A 22140-nucleotide genomic window follows, 5' to 3' on the forward strand; every position below is an offset into this window, starting at 1 on the left:
CTCTAGTTTCTATAGCCGTTTGAATTATGTCTCTGAGTGGAACAGAACTCATTCTACAGCACTTTTCCTGATATGGAGTGAGATTTCAGAAATCTTGGCCACTGGTCCCAGGTCAGTTTTAAAGTCCCTGTGAATCCTATGAGGATACAAACACTGCCCACGCCTTCCTCTAGATGTCAGTAAGAGGTGACAATTTGAATGGAGTCGATTGCGCAATCAGGGCCTGTATAAAAGAGCACAAGGCGGAAGTGGCTTTCTTTTCCTGCTGCGCCTGACGCACGAAGGACGTCGGACTGGCTCTCTTTCCAAGCTTTGGTTTAGCCACTTATATATCGCCGGTCATGTTTTTACTCGTTATAGGTGTTAAAAACATCATAAGGTAGTTAATTTAAACCGTTTTATAGCAATTTATATCCGTTTAGTGCGATTTTGAGGCATTTCTTTGTGATGCACTTTGAAGCGCCGGGCACGTTTCCAGTACCGGTCGAACGTTAGTGGGCATTTCGACGGACAAGAGGACATCTTTCGACCAAAAGAAGATTAGACCCAAGAAAGGATACATTGCCCAAGATTCTGATGGAAGATCACCTCATAGTAAGAAATATTTAAGATGATAAATCGTTGTTCTGTCGAAAAATTTTAAACGCATATTCCGCCATTTTTTTTGGTATAGCTTCGCTTGGCGAACCCTGTATTGCACAGTAAGGATAATTTTAGAAATGTAATTCAGCGATTGCATTAAGAACTAATTTGTCTTTCGATTGCTGTCCACCCTATATTTTTTAGTAAAGTTTACGATTAGTTATTCATTACGCCAGATCACTGTCCAAAATGGCGCCCGACATTTTCAGGCTAGTTTTGCTAGTATTGTCATTGTATAACCACGTTTTTTTGTGGCTAAATATGCACATTTTCGAACAAACTCTATATGTATGTTGTAATATGATGTTACAGGAGTGTCATCGGAAGAATTCTGAGAAGGTTAGTGAAAAAATTAATATATTTTGGCGATGATTACGTTATCGCTCTCTTTGGCTTGAATCAATGCTCGGGTAACGTTTGCACATGTGGTATGCTAATATAACGATTTATTGTGTTTTCGCTGTAAAACACTTAGAACATCTGAAATATTGTCTGAATTCACAAGATCTGTGTCTTTCCATTGCTGTGAGCTGTGTATTTTTAAGAAATGTTTTATGATTAGTAATTAGGTAATACACGTTGCTCTCTGTATTTATTCTAGTCGAGTTGTGATGGTGGGTGCAATTGTAAACTATGATTTCTACCTGAAATATGCACATTTTTCTAACAAAACCTATCCTATACAATAAATATGTTATCAGACTGTCATCTGATGAGGTTTTTTCTTGGTTAGTGGCTATCAATATCTTTATTTGGCCGAATTGGTGATAGCACCTGATGGAGTAAGAAACTGATGGAGTTAGAAAAGTGGTGTCTTTTGCTAACGTGGTTAGCTAATAGATTTACATATTTTGTCTTCCCTGTAAAACATTTTAAAAATCTGAAATGGTGGCTTTATTCACAAGATCTGTATCTTTCATTTTGTGTCTTGGACTTGTGATTTAATGATATTTAGATGCTACTATTTAATTGTGACGCTATGCTAGCGATGCTAATCAGTGTGGGGGGGGTGGGGGGTGATCCCGGATACGGGGTTGAGGTTCGTGAAAGGTTAACAGGTGCAGAAGTCTCATTGAGAGCTACAGAAAACGTTTGATTGCAGTGATTGCCTCTAAAGGTTGTGCAACAAAATATTAGGTGAAGGGTCCCATCATTTTGTCCATGCCATTTTCATTTGTTTCATTATTTACAATATTATGTTGAATAAAAAAATCAAAAGCAGTCTGATTTCTATTAAATATGGAATGAACATTGGTCGATGCCAATTAATTTTGTCAGTTTCAACTTATTTCAGAGAAAATTATGCATTCTTCGGTTTTTGTGGAGGGGTACCAACAAATTTGAGCATGTCTGTACAGGGAATAGGGTACCATTTCCATTACAACCTTAGAGATAGCAGTCCAGGCTTATCTGCCTGGCTTACTTTTGGGGATATCTTTTGGGGATATCATGGGGCGGCAGGGTAGCCTAGTGGTTAGAGCGTTGGGCTAGTAACCGAAAGGTTGCAAGTTCAAATCCCCGAGCTGACAAGGTACAAATCTGTCGTTCTGCCCCTGAACAAGGCAGTTAACCCACTGTTCCTAGGCTGTCATTGAAAATAAGAGTTTGTTCTTAACTGACTTGCCTAGTTAAATAAAAAAGGTTAAAAATGTAAGTCGCTCTGGATAAGAGCGTCTGCTAAATGACTTAAATGTAAATGTAAATATCTTTATGAAATGTCCAACGTAACAAATGAAAGTAGACTCCGCCAGGTGACACCATCATTATTTCCATTTGTCTGATTTGCCTGATGTTGTGAGATCCGTTTGTGATGGAAGTTGTGAAATACAGTTTCCATTCAGGTCAGGAAGATTTCACTCCTTAAACCCAGAGATGAGCCTTACATCAACAACTACCAGAAGAGCAAGACATGGGATGTGATCCACACACAAAATGTCAAAACATCCACATTGACAATTGATACAGTGGGAAAATAAATCACACTGTCATTTTAAAGAAATGTATTACATTTCAAAATGGCCGTGATACGTTTCAAGCATTGCAGTTGAAAAAGCCATTTCACTTTATTATATTTTCATGAATAACACAAGGTTGAGCCATTGATGCTTTTCCTTTATGTAATACAGAGTGTTGCTGGAATGTCATACCATATTACTTCTATTTTGACAGAGACACAAACCAGTTAACACTTTCAAAAAATGATGAGAAATGCATCAGGAAATGCATTAGAACCCCATCCCAGCAGATAAAACATATTGTTCAATGCTTAACAGAGAACTTCCAGGAAAACATTTTGCTCTTCTGTAGTGTTTGAACACAATGTCAGATGATCTTCCATGAAAATACAACTGTTCAACCAAAATAAGTTATTTTTTGAGGGAAAAGGGGCTTGAAAATAGGACCCTTTAGAGCAGAGTTTCCTAAACTCAGTCCTGCCCCACCCCACCCCCCAGGTGCACGTTTTGTTTTTTCCTCTAGCGTTACACAGCTGATTCAAATAATCAAAGCTTGATGATTAGTTTGATTATTTGAATCAGCTGTGTAGTGCTAGGGCAAAAACCAAAACGTGCACACGGGGGGGGCGCTGCTTTAGAGTATGACTAAAAGCTCTTGCACAGCGAAGATTGACGTGGAGAGCTATCAATCAATCACATATATTTATAAAGCCCTTTTTACATCAGCAGTTGTCACAAAGTGCTTACATGGAAACCCATCCTAAACCCCCAAAGACCCCAAAGAGCAAGCAATGCAGATGTAGACGCACGGTGGCTGAGGGTTGAAACAGCAGGTCCAGGTAGCACGTCCGGTGAACAGGTCAGGGAGGATATAACCCCAACCACTTTGCCAAAGCGGATGCCCTATGCTCCCAAAGTGGCCAAGAGGATTAAGTCAAGTCAGAGTTTGACTCAGCAATCATCAGTACTATAGCAATATAGAATAAAAGTGCACTGATCAATAGACATCTATGGAGATGATGACTCTTAAACATTGCATGACCTGTGCTTCCTGCTGTTTGTGTATCTGCTGAACTCATTTGAACTAGGGACCCATCATGCATCATATCCACTATGTGAATCACCGCGGAAGCATTTTGGCTTGTGCTAACGAGGTTTGATTGCTCATTTGCTTTCCCCTCTGATTAGCTGTAATTAGTGGTAAGAACTCATGGATCCTTGGTTTCCCTCAGGCTACCCAGGATACTACAAATCGAGACTGAGACCCAGGATTTCCAATCACATCAGTTACAGCTTGTAAATGCATTTCCAGACATACACAGAGTAGCCTATACACTGAGTATACCAAGGAATGCCTTCCTAATATCACCCCCCCTCCCTATTTACCCTCAGAACAGCCTCAATTCATCGGGATGGATCTACAAGGTGTTGAAAGCGTTCCACAGGGATGCTGGCCCATGTTGACTCCAATGCTTCCCACAGTTGTGTTAAGTTGGCTGGATGTCCTTTGGGTGGTGGACCATTCTTGATGCATACGGCAAACTGTTGAGCGTGAAAAACCCAGCAGTGTTGAAGTTTTTGACACAAACCGGTGCGCCTGGCATCACCTACCATACTCAGTTCAAAGGCACTTACATCTTTTGTCTTGCCCATTCACCCTCTGAATGGCACACACAATCCATGTCTCAATTGTCTCAAAGCTTAAAAATCCATCTTTAACCTGTCTCGGACTGAAGTGGATTGAACAGGTGACATCATAAAGGGATCCTATCTTTCACCTGGATTTACCTGGTCAGTCTATGTCGTGTTCTTAATATGTTGTATACTCTGTGTATTTACCTACATTACAGGATAGAGGATACGCACTGTGTCACTATCAGTAATATGCATACTGCACAGCATATGATTATTCACAGTGCATTATCACATAGCATACATCCAGAACATCCTCTTTGATAGAGGGTATTTTGTGCCTCTGATAAATGATTAATGATGATGGATGATTGGTTTTGTGCTGCTCTAACATACATTTTCATGCAATCAGAGGTTAGAACAAGAGGCACAGCGGAATTATCTGATTTCTATGATCAATCGGATTATTGATGTATGTTATATCAACTGGTATTATTGCTTTGATGTTATGGTCAAATGTTTTTAAATGATTTAGTAAATTAAACCAATTTATTACACAGATGTTCTCCAATAACTTGTTGAAGACCCCTGCAGTGTTGAAAAGTGTTGAAGTGAATTCAAACAATTCAAGTGAGTCTAGAGCAGGTTAGCATTATATATTACTCATGGTCAATAACTTACACATATAATATTATATAGTGTAATAATAATTGATATGATGAAGATATTATTGTTGTGAATAAAATAATGTAATAAGTTAACGGATGTATGTATTTTCTTGGCGCACTTCGTCTCTCACAGTTGTAGGCTATTCCATGGTTACATCGAATTATATGGTTACATGGGGACGTAGACGTTGCCTTGAGGTTCATAGAGATCCTATGTTGAGGTTAATAGAGATCCTATGTTGACGTTCATAGAGATCCTATGTTGAGGTTAATAGAGATCCTATGTTGACGTTCATAGAGATCCTATGTTGGGGTATTGATATTTCTCTGACGTCATATTTGAGCGGGAGGGCGCGGCACAGCCCGCGCTGTGCGTGTGCTCGAGTCTCCGCTGAGCCGCGTTGTTGTGCTTGTCTCTCTCATACTCCGCTCTACAAAGTTTGGTGAGCCATATCCTTCTGCAATCAAACAGCAAATATCTAACATCGTTTCGCTCAGCACAATTTCCATATTTTACAGACACAAAAAAAAGGAACAGAAGGAACTAATATCCAGAGGGTAAGTTACCAATTGCCCGGATTGGTGAAATTATGCATTACGCAGTAAGCTTTAATTGTGTTATCACATTAAAAATACGATTAAATTACTCTGTATATATAATGGAGTTGGATCGTTTTCATTCCTTTTTTGAACGGCACATAAGAAAGTTGGTTTAATATACAAACGTAAATTATGAATTATAATTTGACGCACACCTTCAACTTTTTAATCGTTATTTTTTCTCTCTCACTGGTTTCATTCCCGCATAGCCAAAGGCATATGCTGGTAGCCCCATTATCTCCTTTTCGTTAGGTGGTCAAGCATAACCAAATATGGAAGGCACCCCGGTTGAAATTTTCAAAGAAGACAAGTGCCTCACCGCGCTCGTCGAACACTGTTCTATGAATGCTACTTCGCAGTCTGAATACCCAGAAGGTCACAATCTGACTTTTGACTCTGACTGGGAAGAGGATCCCATGTCCCCAATCATCCCCATCATCACAGCTGTGTACTCCGTGGTGTTCGTGGTGGGCCTGGTGGGCAACTGCCTCGTCATGTACGTTATCATCAGGTAAGGTTTATCGTGATCTATTTGCTCACTCACCTCAATATTGCATTGATATCAACTTTGACAATTTATAGGCTACTGGTAAAGATTTTGGGGGAAATTAAGGGTATGCAAAAAATACAACAATAGAGTAAGATGCCCATGCAATACACCTGACTACATTTCAGCACAGAAAAACAAAAAGTACACCTTTCTGACATCTGCAACACTTGTGAGCCACCCAGTGGCAGGTGCATGTTTACACGTTATTGTACAAAGTGTACAAACACCATATGGTTTGTTGATTATTTTGTTTCAATCATGACCCATACCGAACATATACTGTACCGTTCTATTGGAGGGAACAATACCTTTTCACTATCGGGCTTTTTGACAGTTGGAATGCTACCTTTTTGGGGCAATGTTTAAAAGTGTTTTAAATGTGTCATTTAAAATCAGTGGCCCTCTATAATGCCTGCACCTCATTGGGTTTTATTTATGTGGTGTAGACAAATAAATCAGAGCTGGTGTCGTGTGCATTGCACCAACGCCTCATAAAGTGCTCCAGACCAGACAATGACCGCAAATCAGATTGATCGCACATTACCTGTCTTCCATAGGGCCATTCCGTCACCTCCCCAATTTTATTCAATTCTATTGGTTAGCTAATTGTGATACTCTCAGCTCTCCGTTTTTTTGTAGCCAGCTCAGTTCAGAATTTGTATATTTTTTATCTGGTTGACTTATTTTTTATCTTCACATTTTCTTCTTAATATAATTTTCCTACGTTATACATTTAGTCATTTATTTTACCCAGAAGTCAAATTCTAGCGCAAATTTCTGTCCACGAGAGATTATACATTTAGCAATCAGGAAATTGAATGCACTTGCAAAGTGGATCCAAATATGCCTTATTTCAAATGATTTATTAGCATATAACCATATGGGCATAATGGAATTCCTCTACTGTACTTCTGAACTGAAGTGGCAACATGTCTCTGTTGTTATGGTTAAATTACCACCACAGAGCTGTGATTGATTTTAGGGAAGATTGTGGTTTCATTCCTGTTATGGAGTTATTTCATGTGGGTCTGTCCATAAATCACCTGTGACAGAAGTCATTGGAAGATGGAGGCCTCATCACCCCTGCAATGGCTGGAACTTTATTATGTGCTCCTAAGGACTAGGATTTGACTATGGTTATGTCCCAAATGGCACCCTATTCCATATATAGTGCACAATTTGACCAGAGCCATATGGGTAACATACAATATGTTTTGTGCAAAATGCAACAAAATGAGAGACAAGCTTTTTATGGGAGGGTTAAACGATATGCAAATATACAGTACCAGTCAAAAGTTTGGACACACCTACTCATTCAAGGGTTTTTCATTATTTTTACTATTTTCTACATTGTAGAAATAATAGTGAAGACATCAAAACTATGAAATAACACATATAGAATCATGTAGTAACCAAAAAACTGTTAAACAAATCAAAATATATTTTAGATGATAGATTCTTCAAAGTAGCCACCCTTTGCCTTGATGACAGCTTTGCACACTCTTGGCATTCTCTCAACCAGCTTCACTTGGAATACTTTTCCAACAGTCTTGAAGGAGTTCCCACATATGCTGAGAACTTGTTGGCTGCTTTTCCTTCACTCTATGGTCCAACTCATCCCAAAACATCTCAATTGGTTTGAGGTCGGTTGATTGTGGAGTCCGGGTGATTTGATGCAGCACTCCATCACTCTCCTTGAGGTGTGTTGGGTCATTTGTCCTGTTGAAAAACAAATGATAGTCCCACTAAGCGCAAACCAGATGGGATTGCGTATCTCTGCAGAATGCTGTGGTAGCCATGCTGGTTAAGTGTGCCTTGAATTCTAAATAAATCACAGATAGTGTCACCAGCAAAGCACCCACACACCATCACACCTCCTCCTCCATGCTTCACAGTGGGAACCACACATGTGGAGATCATCCAACACGGTTGGAACCAAAATTCTCAAATTTAGACTCATCAGAACAAAAGACAGATTTCCACTGGTCTAATGTCCATTGCTCGTGTTTCTTGGTCCATTCAAGTCTCTTCTTATTATTGGTGTCCTTTAGTATTGGTTTCTTTGCAGCAATTTGACCATGAAGGCCTGATGCACGCAGTCTCCTCTGAACAGTTGACGTTGAGATGTGTCTGTTACTTGAACTCTGTGAAGCATTTATTTGGGCTGCAATTTCTGAGGCTGGTAACTCTAATGAACTTATCCTCTGCAGCAGAGGTAACTCTGGGTCTTCCTTTCCTGTGGCAGTCCTCATGAGAGACAGTTTCATCATAGTGCTTGATGGTTTTTGCGACTGACTACCTCATGAAGCTGGTTGAGAGAATGCCAAGAGTGTGCAAAGCTATCATCAAGGCACAGGGTGGCTACTTTGAAGAATCTAAAATATATTTTGATTTGTCCAGAAGGACAACCATCTCTGCAGCACTCCACCAATCAGGCCTTTATGGTAGAGTGGCCAGACGGAAGCCACTCCTCAGTAAAAGGCACATGTCAGCCCTCTTGGAGTTTGCCAAAAGGCAACCTAAAGATTTTCAGACCATGAGAAACAAGATTCTCTGGTCTGATGAATCCAAGATTGAACTCTTTGGCCCGAATGACAAGCGTAATGTCTGGAGGAAACCTGGCACCATGCCTAGAAGCATGGTTGTGGCAGCATCATGCTGTGGGGATGTTTCTCAGTGGCAGGGACTGGGAGACTAGACAGGATCGAGGCAAAGATGAATGGAGCAAAGTACAGAGAGATCTTTGATGAAAACCTGCTCCAGAGCGCTCAGGACCTCCGACTGGGGCGAAGGTTCACCTTCCAACAGGACAACGACCTTAAGCACACAGCCAAGACAATGCAGGAGTGGCTTCGGGACAAGTCTCTGAATGTCTTTGAGTGGCCCAACCAGAGCCTGGACTTGAACGAGATCGAACATCTCTGGAGAGACCTGAAAATAGCTGTGCAGCAACGCTCCCCATCTAACCTGACAGAGCTTGAGAGCATCTGCAGAGAATAATGGGAGAAACTCCCCAAATACAGGTGTGCCAAGTTTGTAGTCATACCCAAGAAGACTCTATGCTGTAATCGCTGTCAAAGTACTGAGTAAAGTACTGAGTAAAGGGTCTGAATACTTATGTAAATGTGATTTTTTTGTTTTTTTGTTTTAATACATTTGCAAAAATGTCTAAAAACCTGTTTTGGCTTTGTCATTATGGGGTATTGTGTGTAGATTGATGAGGGGGAAAAACTATTTAATACATTTTAGAATAAGGCTATAACGTAACAAAATGTGGAAAAAGTCAAGGGGTCTGAATACTTTCCGAAGGCACTATATATGTTAGCGTATATTCTTCATTATAAACTGGGTGGTTCGAGCCCTGAATGCTGATTGGCTAACATCCGTGGTATATCAGACCATATACCACGGTTATGACAAAACATTTATTTTTACTGCTCTAGTTACGTTGGCAACCAGTTTATAATAGCAATAAGGCACCTCAGGGGTTTGTGGTATATGGCCTATATACCACGGCAAAGGGCTGTATCCAGGCACTCCACGTTGCGTCGTTGTTTAGGTTCCACCTCCGAAGAATGATGAAGGTTACTTATACATATTCACGAATTTGGTGTGGGAATTTCCTCACGGATTTGATAAACATCAACAAATAGGGCACTTACAGCTGTCAGTGTAACTAGCTAGCATGTTAACCTAATCTGGCTAGCTAATATTATCTCTTGTTTTTTTTTGTTTTTTTTTACTACACCATATTCAAACGATTAGCCAGATGGCTCTATGGCTGGACCTGGAGCTGGATTTATCATAAGCATTGATTTAGGGAAAACTTTACCACAGATGGAAACCACTGGCCTATCTTTGACTTCGCAATCTATCTCCTAAGTTTTGGCATCTTCCAAAAAATGTGGCCGCGAATCCACCATATAAATAATTTGAAAGAATAAGATGAAGCTCATGGTTCTCACATGGGAAGTGAAATGATAGGCTACAATGACTTTGCTCATGACCGTGCAGGCTGTAAATCATCAGTGGTGGAAAAAGTGCTCAATTTTCATACTTGAGTAAAAGTAAAGATACTTTAATAGAAAATAACTCAAGTAAAAGTGAGTCACCCAATAAAATACTGCTTGAGTAAAAGTCCAAAAGTATTTGGTTTTAAATATACTTAAGTATCAAAAGTAAATGGAATTGCTAAAATGTATTTAAGTATCAAAAGTAAAAGTATAAATCATTTCAACTTCCTTATTAAGCAAACCAGACAGCACAATTTGTAATTTAAAAAAAAAATATTGATGGATAGCCAAGGGCACACTCCAACACTCAGACATAATTTACAAACAAAGCATTTATGTTTAGTGAGTCTGCCAGATCAGAGGCAGTGGAGATGACCGGGGATGTTATCTTGATAATTGTGTGAATTGGACCATTTTCCTGTCAAAATGTAAAGAGTACTTTTGGGTATCAGGGAAAATGAATGGAGTAAAAAGTACATTATTTTATTCCCCCCCCCAGAAACGATGTACCTAGTACTTTAAAGTATTTTTACTAAAGTACTTTACACCACTGCAAATGACATGTAACTATAAGTTCCTTTAATTTTCTTTCGTGGTTTCTAGCTAGCGTTACATCAATCAAAGCAGTGGAGCATGTAGTGAAATAAAAACTTTAGTGGCCAATACCATTCATCTTGGGGGGAAAATTGACAAATAATCTTATGGATTTTTCTGGGGGGGAAATAGTGGAGGTGCAAAAACATAAGTTTGCTCCCACTATTTTTATTTGCTCCATGGCTCAGGTGGCTAATTGGACATATAAGGGTGTTTGGCTCATCTCAGTCGCGAAGAGGAATAACTTTGCAGCGGTTTCTGATTAAAAAGACAATGCCATGCTGGTGGGTGGTAACATTCAAATTAACTCAGCCCTGAAACTAACGTAGGTTGAAAACAATTTGTATGTCATATCATATGAAAAGACACCGCATTCACATAGATTTGCACGAAGAGTGTAGTTCAGATTTGTCACTTCAAGCCCAAATATACACTATATATACACAAGTACGTGGACACCCCTTCAAATTAGTGGATTTGGCCATTTCAGCCACACCCGTTGCTGACAGGTGTATAAAATCGAGCACACAGCCATGCAATCTCCATAGACAAACATTGGCAGTAGAATGGCCTTACTGAAGAGCTCTGTGACGTTCAACATGGTACCATCATAGGATGTCACCTTTTCGACATGCCAGTTCGTCAAATTTCTGCACTGCTAGAGCTGCCCTGGTCAACAGTAAGTGCTGTTAATGTGAAGTGGAAATGTCTACTGTATGAGCAACAGCGGCTCAGCAGTGAAGTGGTAGGCCACACAAGCTCACAGAACGGGACCGTCGAGTGCTTTAGAGTGTAGTGCTTAAAAATTGTCTGTCTTCAGTCGCAACACTCACTACTGAGTTCCAAACTGCCTCTCGAAGCAACGTCAGCACAATAACTGTTCGTCGGGAGCTTTATGAAATGGGGTTCCATGGCCTAGCAGCCGCACACAAGCCTAACATCACCATGTGCAATGCCAAGCGTCTGCTGAAGTGGTGTAAAGCTCGCCACCATTGGACTCTGGAGCAGTGGAAACGCTTTCTCTGGAGTGATGAATCACGCTTCATCATCTGGCATGTCCGATGGACAAATCTGGGTTTGGCGGATGCCAGCAGAACGCTACCTGCCCCAATGCATAGTGCCAACTGTAAAGTTTGGTGGAGGAAGAATAATTGTCTGGGGCTGTTTTTCATGGTTTGGGCTAGGCCCCTTAGTTCCAGTGAACGGAAATCTTGATGCAACAGCATACAATGACATTCTGTTCGATTCTGTGCTTCCAACTCTGTGGCAACAGTTTGGGGAAGGCCGTTTCCTGTTTCAGCATGACAATTCTCCCGTGCACAAAGCGATGTCCATACAGAAATGGTTTGTCAAGATCGGTGTGGAAAAACTTGACTGGCCTGCACAGAGCCCTGACATCAACCCCATTGAACACCTTTGAGATGAATTGGAACACCAACTGCGAACAAGGTCTAATCACCCAACATCAGTGCCTGACCTCACTAATGCATGTGGCTGAATGTAAGCAAGTCCCCGCAGCAATGTTCCAACATCTAGTGGAAAGCCTTCCCAGAAGAGTGGAGGCTGTTATAGCAGCAAAGGGGGGACCAACTCCATATTAATGCCCATGATTTTGGAATGAGATGTTCGACGAGCAGGTGTTCACATACTTTTGGTCATGTAGTGTATTATACTTTGACTAAAACAATGACTTATTGACTTAAATTGTTGTGCAACATCATGGGTAAGCTCTGGCCACCATCTTTCAGCTCGAAAAAGTGGATTTCAACTGGTGTGGGCGTTTAAAAGTATGACAGCTGCTAAGCTAGCCCTGCCAAGGTTTTTTTTCTCCAAATCAAAATATCAGACAGAAATGACTTTACTTATTTATACAGTACATGACTGTTGTCACTTTCTCCCCTAGTTACATATATAGTTGTTTACAGATAAAAAATACCTTGCATGAGAATTGTATTACTTTTAGTCTGCCTCATGTTGTTGGGACTATCAATAGAATCACCAGCTTAGATGATAACAATTTAACAGATGGAAGAGTTTTCCCATTGGGTTTCATCAAGTTCTTTAATTAACTGTCAATAACAATCTTACATCACCTGAGTTCAAATACTATTTGAAATCTTTCAAATACTTTTCGACCCCCAACCATTATTTTAATTGTATCTAAACTATTCCATGACCAGCACACCTGATTAAATTATTCAACTAATAATCAAGCCCTTGAATCAGGTGTGCTAGTTCAGGTCTACAACAAAATTGTGAAATGTCCCAAGTATGGATAACACATAGACTTAGATAGACATCGCATCATTGTATCTGCCTCATTATGGCATTTTTGAGAGCTTGGACAGTACCATTGAGGCAATCTTCATTTTGAAGTAGTCAATTTGCTTCTTCTACTACTTTTATGAGTTTGCAAACAAACAAGATGGGTGCATACTGCCACCTAGAGGGTGTTGTTTGAACAGGTATAAAGTCCAAATTTGCGATTTAGTGCCATCTGCCATTATGGAATGTTTGCTCACGAGTATAATTAATTGGCTGATCCCTGTTGATGACCCGGATGGAATCATGTGATCCTTCCTAACCCATAGGAAGTCCACCCAGTTGACAACTTAAAAATGGTGAAAGTCCTTAATGCTAAAATGGTCTTTTGGGCACTAGAGTCCTCTATCTATCTCTGTGTGGTAACTGCCTACGTGAAATGTGTCTGGAAGTGGGCATGGTGAAATGAGTGGGTGGATCATCGGCGATGGACGTAACATCAGTGCTATGTGATTGGTTAGACTGTTTTGATTGAGCGGTGTTGTTTTTAAATTCTTAAAATGTTTTCATTGGTCAGTTCCTGTGTGGTGATGCTGGTTTTATCTGGACTGATAGTTTGTTTACGTAGCAGTTTAGGAGAACTAACGTAGATGATGGCTGTTCCAAGATGGCGTAGCAGTCGGACGTGTGTTTTGCCTTGTCCCGTTCTGTCCCGTGTAAATATCATTTTCTTTTCGTATATATTTCATATAAATTTTAATCTTACTTTCCATCTACGGACTGAGTATACTCTCCTGCAACCCTCCTCACCCAATGTGGTACGGATCTGCTATTTTTATACTTTAGAACCGGAACCCCCATCAGAGCTAGCCAACTAACTAGCTACTAGCTAGTGGTCAGTTAACCACTGCTAGCGTTCCTCACCTTTAACTAGGACACCAGCCAGCCTCAGCTCAGTCAATACCTGCCAGTCTACACAGAGCGATATCAACCCAGAGCATATCTGACTGCTTTTTCTCTACCACATCTCCGGATTCCTGCCGCAAGCTTTGAAACTTTACACCAGATCATCGCAGCTAGCAAGCTGCAATCCGAGTGGCTGACGTCTCTGTCCCGAAGCAAGCACCAGTTATCCTTGAGCTAGCCTCGAGCTAGGCCCATCTCCCAGCCAGCCGAAGAGGTCCACCAGCTAATTCTTGGGATACAATACCTCTTTTGCCAATTGGCCTGGACCCTTTACTGCCGACACGGAGCCCCGCCGATCCATCACAACTGGTCTGGTGGTTTCAACAGGCTCTTCCGTTGTGAAGTCGCCAAAGGCCCATCTGCTTGCCCCGGCACACTAGCTGTCTGGATCGCCGTGTCTCCAGCTCGCCTAGCGTAGTAGCGACTATTGAATTGGCTCCATGACTCACCTATTGCTACTCATTGGACCCTATGATCCCTCGGCTACACATGCCTCTCCCTAATGTCAATATGCCTTGTCTATTGCTGTTTTGGTTAGTGATTATTGTCTTATTTCACTGTAGAGCTCCCAGGCCTGCCCAATATGCCTTAGATAGCCCTTTTGTCCCACCCCCCACACATGCAGTGACCTCACCTGGCTTAACTGGTGCCTCTAGAGACAAAACCTCAATGCCGTTACTCAATGCCTACATTTACCTCCACTGTACTCACATCCTACCATACCCTTGTCTGTACATTATGCCTTGAATCTATTCGTCCACACCCAGAAATCTGCTCCTTTTACTCTCTGTTTTGAATGCACTAGACGACCAGTTCTTCTAGCCTTTAGCCGTACCCTTATCCTACTCCTCCTCTGTTCCTCTGGTGATGTAAAGGTTAACCCAGGCTCTGCAGCCCCCAGCATCACTCCCATTCCCCAGGCGCTCTCATTTGTTGACTTCTGTAACCGTAAAAGCCTTGGTTTCATGCATGTTAACATCAGAAGCCTCCTCCCTAAGTTTGTTTTATTCACTGCTTTAGCACACTCCGCCAACCCGGATGTCTTAGCCGTGTCTGAAACCTGGCTTAGGAAGGCCGAGTTCTGTCATACTATCCAGGTCTGTGTCCAAACAATTTGAGCTTCTACTTTTAAAAATCCACCTTTCCAGAAACAAGTCTCTCACCGTTGCCACTTGTTGTAGACCCCCCTCAGCCCCCAGCTGTGCCCTGGACACCATATGTGAATTGATTGCCCCCCATCTATCTTCAGAGTTCGTACTGTTAGGTGACCTAAACTGGGATATGCTTAACACCCCGGCCGTCCTACAATCTAAGGTAGATGCCCTCAATCTCATACAAATTATCAAGGAACCAACCAGGTACAACCCTAAGTCCATAACCATGGGCACCCTCTTAGATATCATCATGACCAACTTGCCCTCTAAATACACCCCTGCTGTCTTCAACCAGGATCTCAGCGATCACTGCCTCATTGCCTGCGTGCGTAATGGGTCAGTGGTCAAACAACCACCCCTCATCACTGTCAAATGCTCCCTAAAAGACTTCAGCGAGCAGGCCTTTCTAATCAACCTGGCCCGGGTATCCTGGAAGGATATTGACCTCATACCGTCAGTATAGGATGCTCTCGCTCACAGAAACAGTCTTGAGTGGCAACAAATCCGCGCAATTAGCTGTTCGCTTTCCATACACTCACTTGTGTTGATACGCCCGTCTTATGTTGACACACCCATGTTCCCGCAGCCATGTTGAGTTGCAGTTACCCATGACTTAAACGTATGGGGGTCCCCGAGGAGAGGTTTGAAAAAGGCTGCTCTAGTCTGCCAGATGGCTGGAGTTTGCACTGTTGCACTGTTTGCACAGTATTTAAGATGATTTCAATGATTTCAATTTGTATTTAAACTCAGATGTGGACCTAACACATTCTACCCTCCATTCTTGACTCTGTTTTGAAACAGGTATACAAAGATGAAGACAGCCACCAACATTTACATCTTCAACCTGGCTCTGGCCGACGCCCTGGTCACCACGACGATGCCTTTCCAGAGCACTGACTACCTGTTGAACTCGTGGCCGTTTGGCGAGGTGGTGTGTAAGGTGTTCATCTCCATCGACTACTACAACATGTTTACCAGCATCTTCACCCTGACCATGATGAGTGTGGACCGCTATGTGGCCGTGTGCCACCCGGTCAAGGCCCTGGACTTCCGGACGCCAATCAAAGCCAAGATCATCAACATATGTATCTGGATGCTGTCCTCTGCAGCAGGGGTACCAGCACTGCTACTGGGTGGCACCCAGTCCAACAATGGTGAGAGCGCTGGTATGCATACATGCAGGCACACGCTAAATCATAAAAGCATGCATACACACACACACACACTCATGAAGCACGCACACAAACATGAATGCATGAATATGCACGTACGCAGGCAAACACACACATATATACACACACACACAGTTCTTATGGGTGAAATTGTCCCAAGAGAACATAATGAACATGCCTTACACTGTGTGCACAGATTGAGCTGGTTCATTTTGTTTTTACTCTCAGATTCCGTAGGTGGAGTGAATCAAAGTGCAGAAGTGCCCGTCTAATGCCAGAACATAAAGGTCTAATACAGACCATCTCTCCTCTACTTTGTAGAGGGGAAATGCATTACGTCTAAGCCATCTGTTGGTAATGAGCTTGCCGTTATCCTTACACCACATATTGTTTCTGAATACAGATGGAGTTGTGGATAAGTGAAAAAGAAATCTGCGCTATTAGTGAGATGTTCCCTTTTTGAGTGCGCATTAGCCGTTCCATAACAGTGTCGCAGAGTGAGAGATGAACCAGACGCAGCGTGAAATGTTATGTGTTCTCAGAACACTTTGCTTGAGCGTAGGTGCATTTCATCAGTGCTTTTTCTTTCTCGACCTCCCCTCCCTCCCTCCCTCCCTCCACTCCCTCTAGGAACCACGGAGTGTGCCTTGCAGTTCCCGGAACCGTACGTGTACTGGGACACCTTGATGAAGGTCTGTGTGTTTGTGTTTGCCTTCGTGGTGCCCGTGCTCATCATCACCGTGTGTTACACCCTCATGGTGCTGCGACTCAAGAGCGTGCGTCTCCTCTCGGGCTCCCGGGAAAAGGACCGGCAGCTGCGGCGCATCACCCGCCTGGTCATGGTGGTGGTCGTGGTGTTCGTAGTGTGCTGGACGCCCATCCACATCTTCATCCTGGTCAAGGCGCTGGTGAGCGTGCCCGAGACCACCGCCGTCATGGCCGCCTACTTCTTCTGCGTGGCGCTGGGCTACACCAACAGCAGCCTCAACCCCGTCCTCTATGCCTTCCTGGATGAGAACTTCAAGAGGTGCTTCAAGGACTTCTGCCTGCCGAAAAAGCTGAAGGGGGACAATGCCTCAGGGAAGAACAACAGGAGCACCGTGAGGGGAGGAAGGGAGGCCCCACTTCCACTGGAGAACCCAGATGGGACTAGAAAGCCGGCATGACTAGCCATGGAGATGTCATCCACTTCCCGCGTTGGAAAGGAAGACTCCAATGATCTGGGCCTAACCCAGGTGACATCAGGAATGTAAGCACACACAACAGTGCTAATTTAGATGACTGGTGTTCGTTCCATTTGTTTTACTGTTAGGCCCAAATCAATGGTCCGATTCCTCACACTTAGAAAATGATATATCAATATTCTTTGATGTCCAAATTTATTTGCACACATCAAGAGGGGGGGGGGGGGGGGGGGGGGAAACATTTCACATGCCAACTATATGACACACTTCAAAATGATAAGAACCTATATTATCTCAGTTTTACTGTGTTCCTTCATAGTTACTTGTTATGCTGACTCTGCGTCTGCACAGTTCTAAATGGATGGCAAGGTGCAACGTCCTCCTTCTAGCCTCTGCCATTCAATTAAATAGTTATCCTTGACAAAACATCAATAATGATTGGGGAAGCGCTTTAAAGGGGCAACCTGGGATTGGCACATCCATCGATTTTGCCATATCTGTCTCTACCAACCAATGTGTATGTGGTGCAGAGATCTATTACCTCCTTTGGGAGTGGGGCACCCTTATGGGTGGCAGGTAGAACAAGGCAGGTAACCCACTGTTCCTAGGCCGTCATTGAAAATAAGAATTTGATCTTAACTGACTTGCCTAGTTAAATAAAGGTAAAAAACATTTTTTAATGTCATGATAACACAAAAACCTTGATTTGTCACATGCGCCAAATACAACAGGTGTAGTAGACCTTACAGTGAAATGCTTACTTATAAGCCCTTAACTAACATTGCAGTTTTAAGAAAATACCAACAAACAAAAAAAGAGATAAGAATAACAAATATTTAAAAAGCAGCAGTAAATAACAATAGTGGGGCTATATACAGGGGGTACTGGTACAGAGTCAATGAGCGGGGGTAGAGTTATTAAGGTGACTATGCATAGATAATAACAGAGAGTAGCAGCAGTGTAGGGGGGGGGGGGGCAATGCAATTAGTCTGGGTAGCTGGTCAGGAGTCTTATGGCTTGTGGATATAAGCTGTTTAGAAGCCTTTTGGACCTAGACTTGGCGCTCCGATACCACTTGCCGTGCGGTAGCAGAGAGAACGGTCTATGACTAGGGTGGCTGGAGTCTTTGACAATTTTTAGGGCCTTCTTCTGACACCGCCTGGTATAGAGGTCCTATCTATATATATTTTTGGGGCTAGGGAAAGCTTGTATTCTATGGAGATGAAACACAGGCCTCTGCATGGTGGTCTGCAGGATGGTAGCTACTAAAGAGCTGCTGGAAATGAGTCAGTCAGAATATCCTTTATACATGTTGATGAAATCCTCAGGGACATAGAAAGTACTGGGTGTTAGACATTTTGCCTTGTAATATACTGACCGGACAGTTTTTTAGGTACATCAACACATTCATAGAAATGGATCGCTTCTACAGACAGTGAGCCACGTGGCCATGGCTTGCTATATAAAGCAGGCAGACAGGCATCGAGGCATTCAGTTACTAATCGATTGAACGTTACAATGGGCAAAACAAGTGACCTAAGCAACTTTGAGCGTGGTATGATCGTCGGTGCCAGGCGCGCCAGATCCAGTATTTCAGAAACGGCCGCCCTCACGCACGACAGTGTCTAGGAGAATAGTGCGACAAACAAAAAACATCCAGTCAGCGGCAGTCCTGTGGTTGATAACAGCTCGTTCATGAGAGAGGTCGAAGGAAAATGGCAGGAATTGTGTAAGCTGACAGGCGGGAGCCATAAACAGACAAATAACGGTGCAGTACAACAGTGGTGTGCAAAACTCGTCGATCTTTGTCACGGATGGGCTGTTGCTATCACGTTTGCAGTAGACGACCACACCGGGTTTCACTCCTATCAGCTAAAAACAAGAAGAAGGGTCTCCAGTGGGAACATGATCACCAACACTGGACAGTTGGGAGTGGAAAAACATTGCCTGGTCCGATGAATCTCAGTTCCTGTTGCGTCATGGTGATGGCAGTCAGGATTTGGCGTAAGCAGCATGAGTCCATTCTGCCTGGTGTCAACGATAGAGGCTGGTAACGGTGGTGTAATGGTGTGGGGAATGTTTTCCTGGCACACGTTATGTCCCTTGATACCAATTGATCAACGCTTGAACGCCACAACGTATCTGAACATTGTTGCTGACCAAACCCAATAGAGCATCTTTGGGATGAGATGGAACGGGCTGTTCGAAGCATGATTGTACCGCCATCCAATCTGCAGCAACTGCATGATGCCATTGCATCAGCATGGACCAACATCTATGTGGAACATTTCCAACGCCGTAGAATCCACAGCCCGAAGAATTCAGACTGTTATGTTGGCAAAGGGGGGTCCGACCTGGTACTAGATGTGTGTACCTAATAAACTGTCCGGTGAGTGTAGCTGCTGATGAAAATTCACTACAAAAAAGATGTTATGCTTAGAGTTTTATTTGCTATATTCTATAAATGAATGTAGTTGTCTACTTATTTACATATCTTATTGACTTTATTTTGGGTCCATTTGTGTTTTTAATGTATCTATTTATCTTACTGTATTTATCTTGTATGCATCCCAAATAGCACCCTATTCCTTATATATTGCGTATGTAATCCATGGACCCTGGTCAAAAGTAGTGCACTATATGGGGAAGAGGGTGGCACTTTTTTTTGTGATGCAAGTTTGTCATTTTGTATGTTTCCGGGCCATATGTTTTGCTGAAGCAGCAGCAATTCTTCCTGGGGTCCACACAAAAACATAAAACACGACAAGTAACAAAGCACTGAAACACTGATAGACAAGAACAGTCACACAAATGTAAAATATGATATACAACAGCAACAAAAACAGAAATATATATATATATGTGCCTTTTACGTCCAGGATAAAGCATCTCCAGCCAGAAGTAAAGGTTTGATCCTACAACATGGACACTGGGGTCAATTCGGCACTCACATTTATCAAAATACAGCCTTGCCAAACCCAAAGTCAAGCATGTATCAGTGTGCTGTTTGACCCTAGTCTGGCTGATGCTTGGGGGACATTGAGAAGCCAACAAACTTCCCAGTGAGCTAAATTTGTTTAAAAGGACGTTGAGAAGATGCTGTAACGACGTTAAAAAGACGTCTTTTCAACCAATTTTGCTCACTGGGAACATGTTCGTTAAGAAGAGTTACTGTGGGCCTCCCGGGTGGCGCAGTGGTCTAGGGCACTGCATCGCAGTGCTAACTGCGCCACCAGAGTCTCTGGGTTCGCGCCCAGGCTCTGTCGCAGCCGGCCGCGACCGGGAGGTCCGTGGGGCGACGCACAATTGGCATAGCGTCGTCCGGGTTAGGGAGGGTTTGGCCGGTAGGGATACCCTTGTCTCATCGCGCTCCAGCGACTCCTGTGGCGGGCCGGGCGCAGTGCGCGCTAACCAAGGGGGCCAGGTACACGGTGTTTCCTCCGACACATTGGTGCGGCTGGCTTCCGGGTTGGAGGCGCGCTGTGTTAAGAAGCAGTGCGGCTTGGTTGGGTTGTGCTTCGGAGGACGCATGGCTTTCGACCTTCGTCTCTCCCGAGCCCATACGGGAGTTGTAGCGATGAGACAAGATAGTAATTACTAGCGATTGGATACCACGAAAATTGGGGAGAAAATTGGATAAAAAAAAAAAAAAAAAAAAAAAGAAGAGTTACTGTAGGTGACTTGAGACAGGCTCATGTGAAAATCCTGGACTTGAATGTTTTTTTCAAATTTGACAGAGGGCTTACATCAACGTTGACGTCTGGAGCTCTCCCCTTTGTGTCAAGTTGCTCGTTTTATGATATTGTAATGACCCGGCTGGGTCATAAAGGGAAAAGAGACGGACTCTAGGTGTGCAGGTCAGAACACAGGTTTATTCCTAAACTGGGCTATTGTTCAGGCCACAGCCCACGCCGCTAAATGCCGAACGTACACAATTTTACCATGTCGAGTTAAGGGTCACTCTCATAGGAACAGATCAAGTCCCCGAACAGAAAGAAAGAGAGATGAGACAGTAATCCCTATTTATGCATTTCCAAACCCCGCGGGATTACCCATCATACCCCCCCAACCTTTCCATCTGTCCTGACATATTTAACCCCTGCTAGTAGCCATGAGAACCATAACACACCCACAAACACAGAACACAATACCGGGTCGTTACAATATCAATCGCGTGCTGTTTATATGGCTTGCGCCTGGATACACGTATTCGTATTTGTATATTCTTACCGTAGAGAAACATGAGTATATCAATGCAACCTAAGAAAACAAATACATTCAGTTTGCTGTGTGATAAAATATACATAAATAAATACTATATGCATCGTATAGATAAATTGCGTAGTCAGAAAATATAATTGCACAGGCATTTTGAAATGTGCCAGTATTTCATTCATGTCAAGGAGCATTGCAATGGGACATATTTAAACTAAATCATTCAAGTGTTTCAAACGTTTGGTCAAGCAGCGTTGGCGAAGTAAATGCTTGATAGTCAGCTCAGTTTGTAAATGTTCTAATTCCCACCGCATATCCGTTGGAATGTCTATTCAATGACTTTAAAGATGTACTGTGTAACTTACACGTCTTTCATTCTTTGAACCATGGCATTCGTTAAAACATACGATTCATTCTCAGAGCCATGTAGTACATTATAAATACACTTCTCTTCAGTTTCAAGGGGCAATCTGGGATTGGTTCATTCATTTTTGGACTATTAAATGAAATACAACCGTTGATTCTTAAAGAAT

At 42.6% G+C, this 22140-nt stretch overlaps 1 protein-coding gene across 1 annotated transcript; it reads left to right on the forward strand.

Annotated features, from left to right (window-relative positions):
• Positions 1-5769: 5769 nt before the first annotated feature.
• LOC120050409 (delta-type opioid receptor-like) lies at positions 5770-17374 on the forward strand. The gene is made up of 3 exons (XM_038996997.1): positions 5770-6008; positions 15838-16190; positions 16839-17374. Exons 1-3 carry the CDS (start codon positions 5770-5772, stop codon positions 17372-17374), a joined length of 1128 nt encoding a protein of 375 aa, XP_038852925.1.
• The last annotated feature ends 4766 nt before the right edge of the window (positions 17375-22140 follow it).

The sequence above is a fragment of the Salvelinus namaycush genome, chromosome 7, assembly GCF_016432855.1.
Source record: "Salvelinus namaycush isolate Seneca chromosome 7, SaNama_1.0, whole genome shotgun sequence".
Classification (NCBI taxonomy): Eukaryota; Metazoa; Chordata; class Actinopteri; order Salmoniformes; family Salmonidae; genus Salvelinus; species Salvelinus namaycush.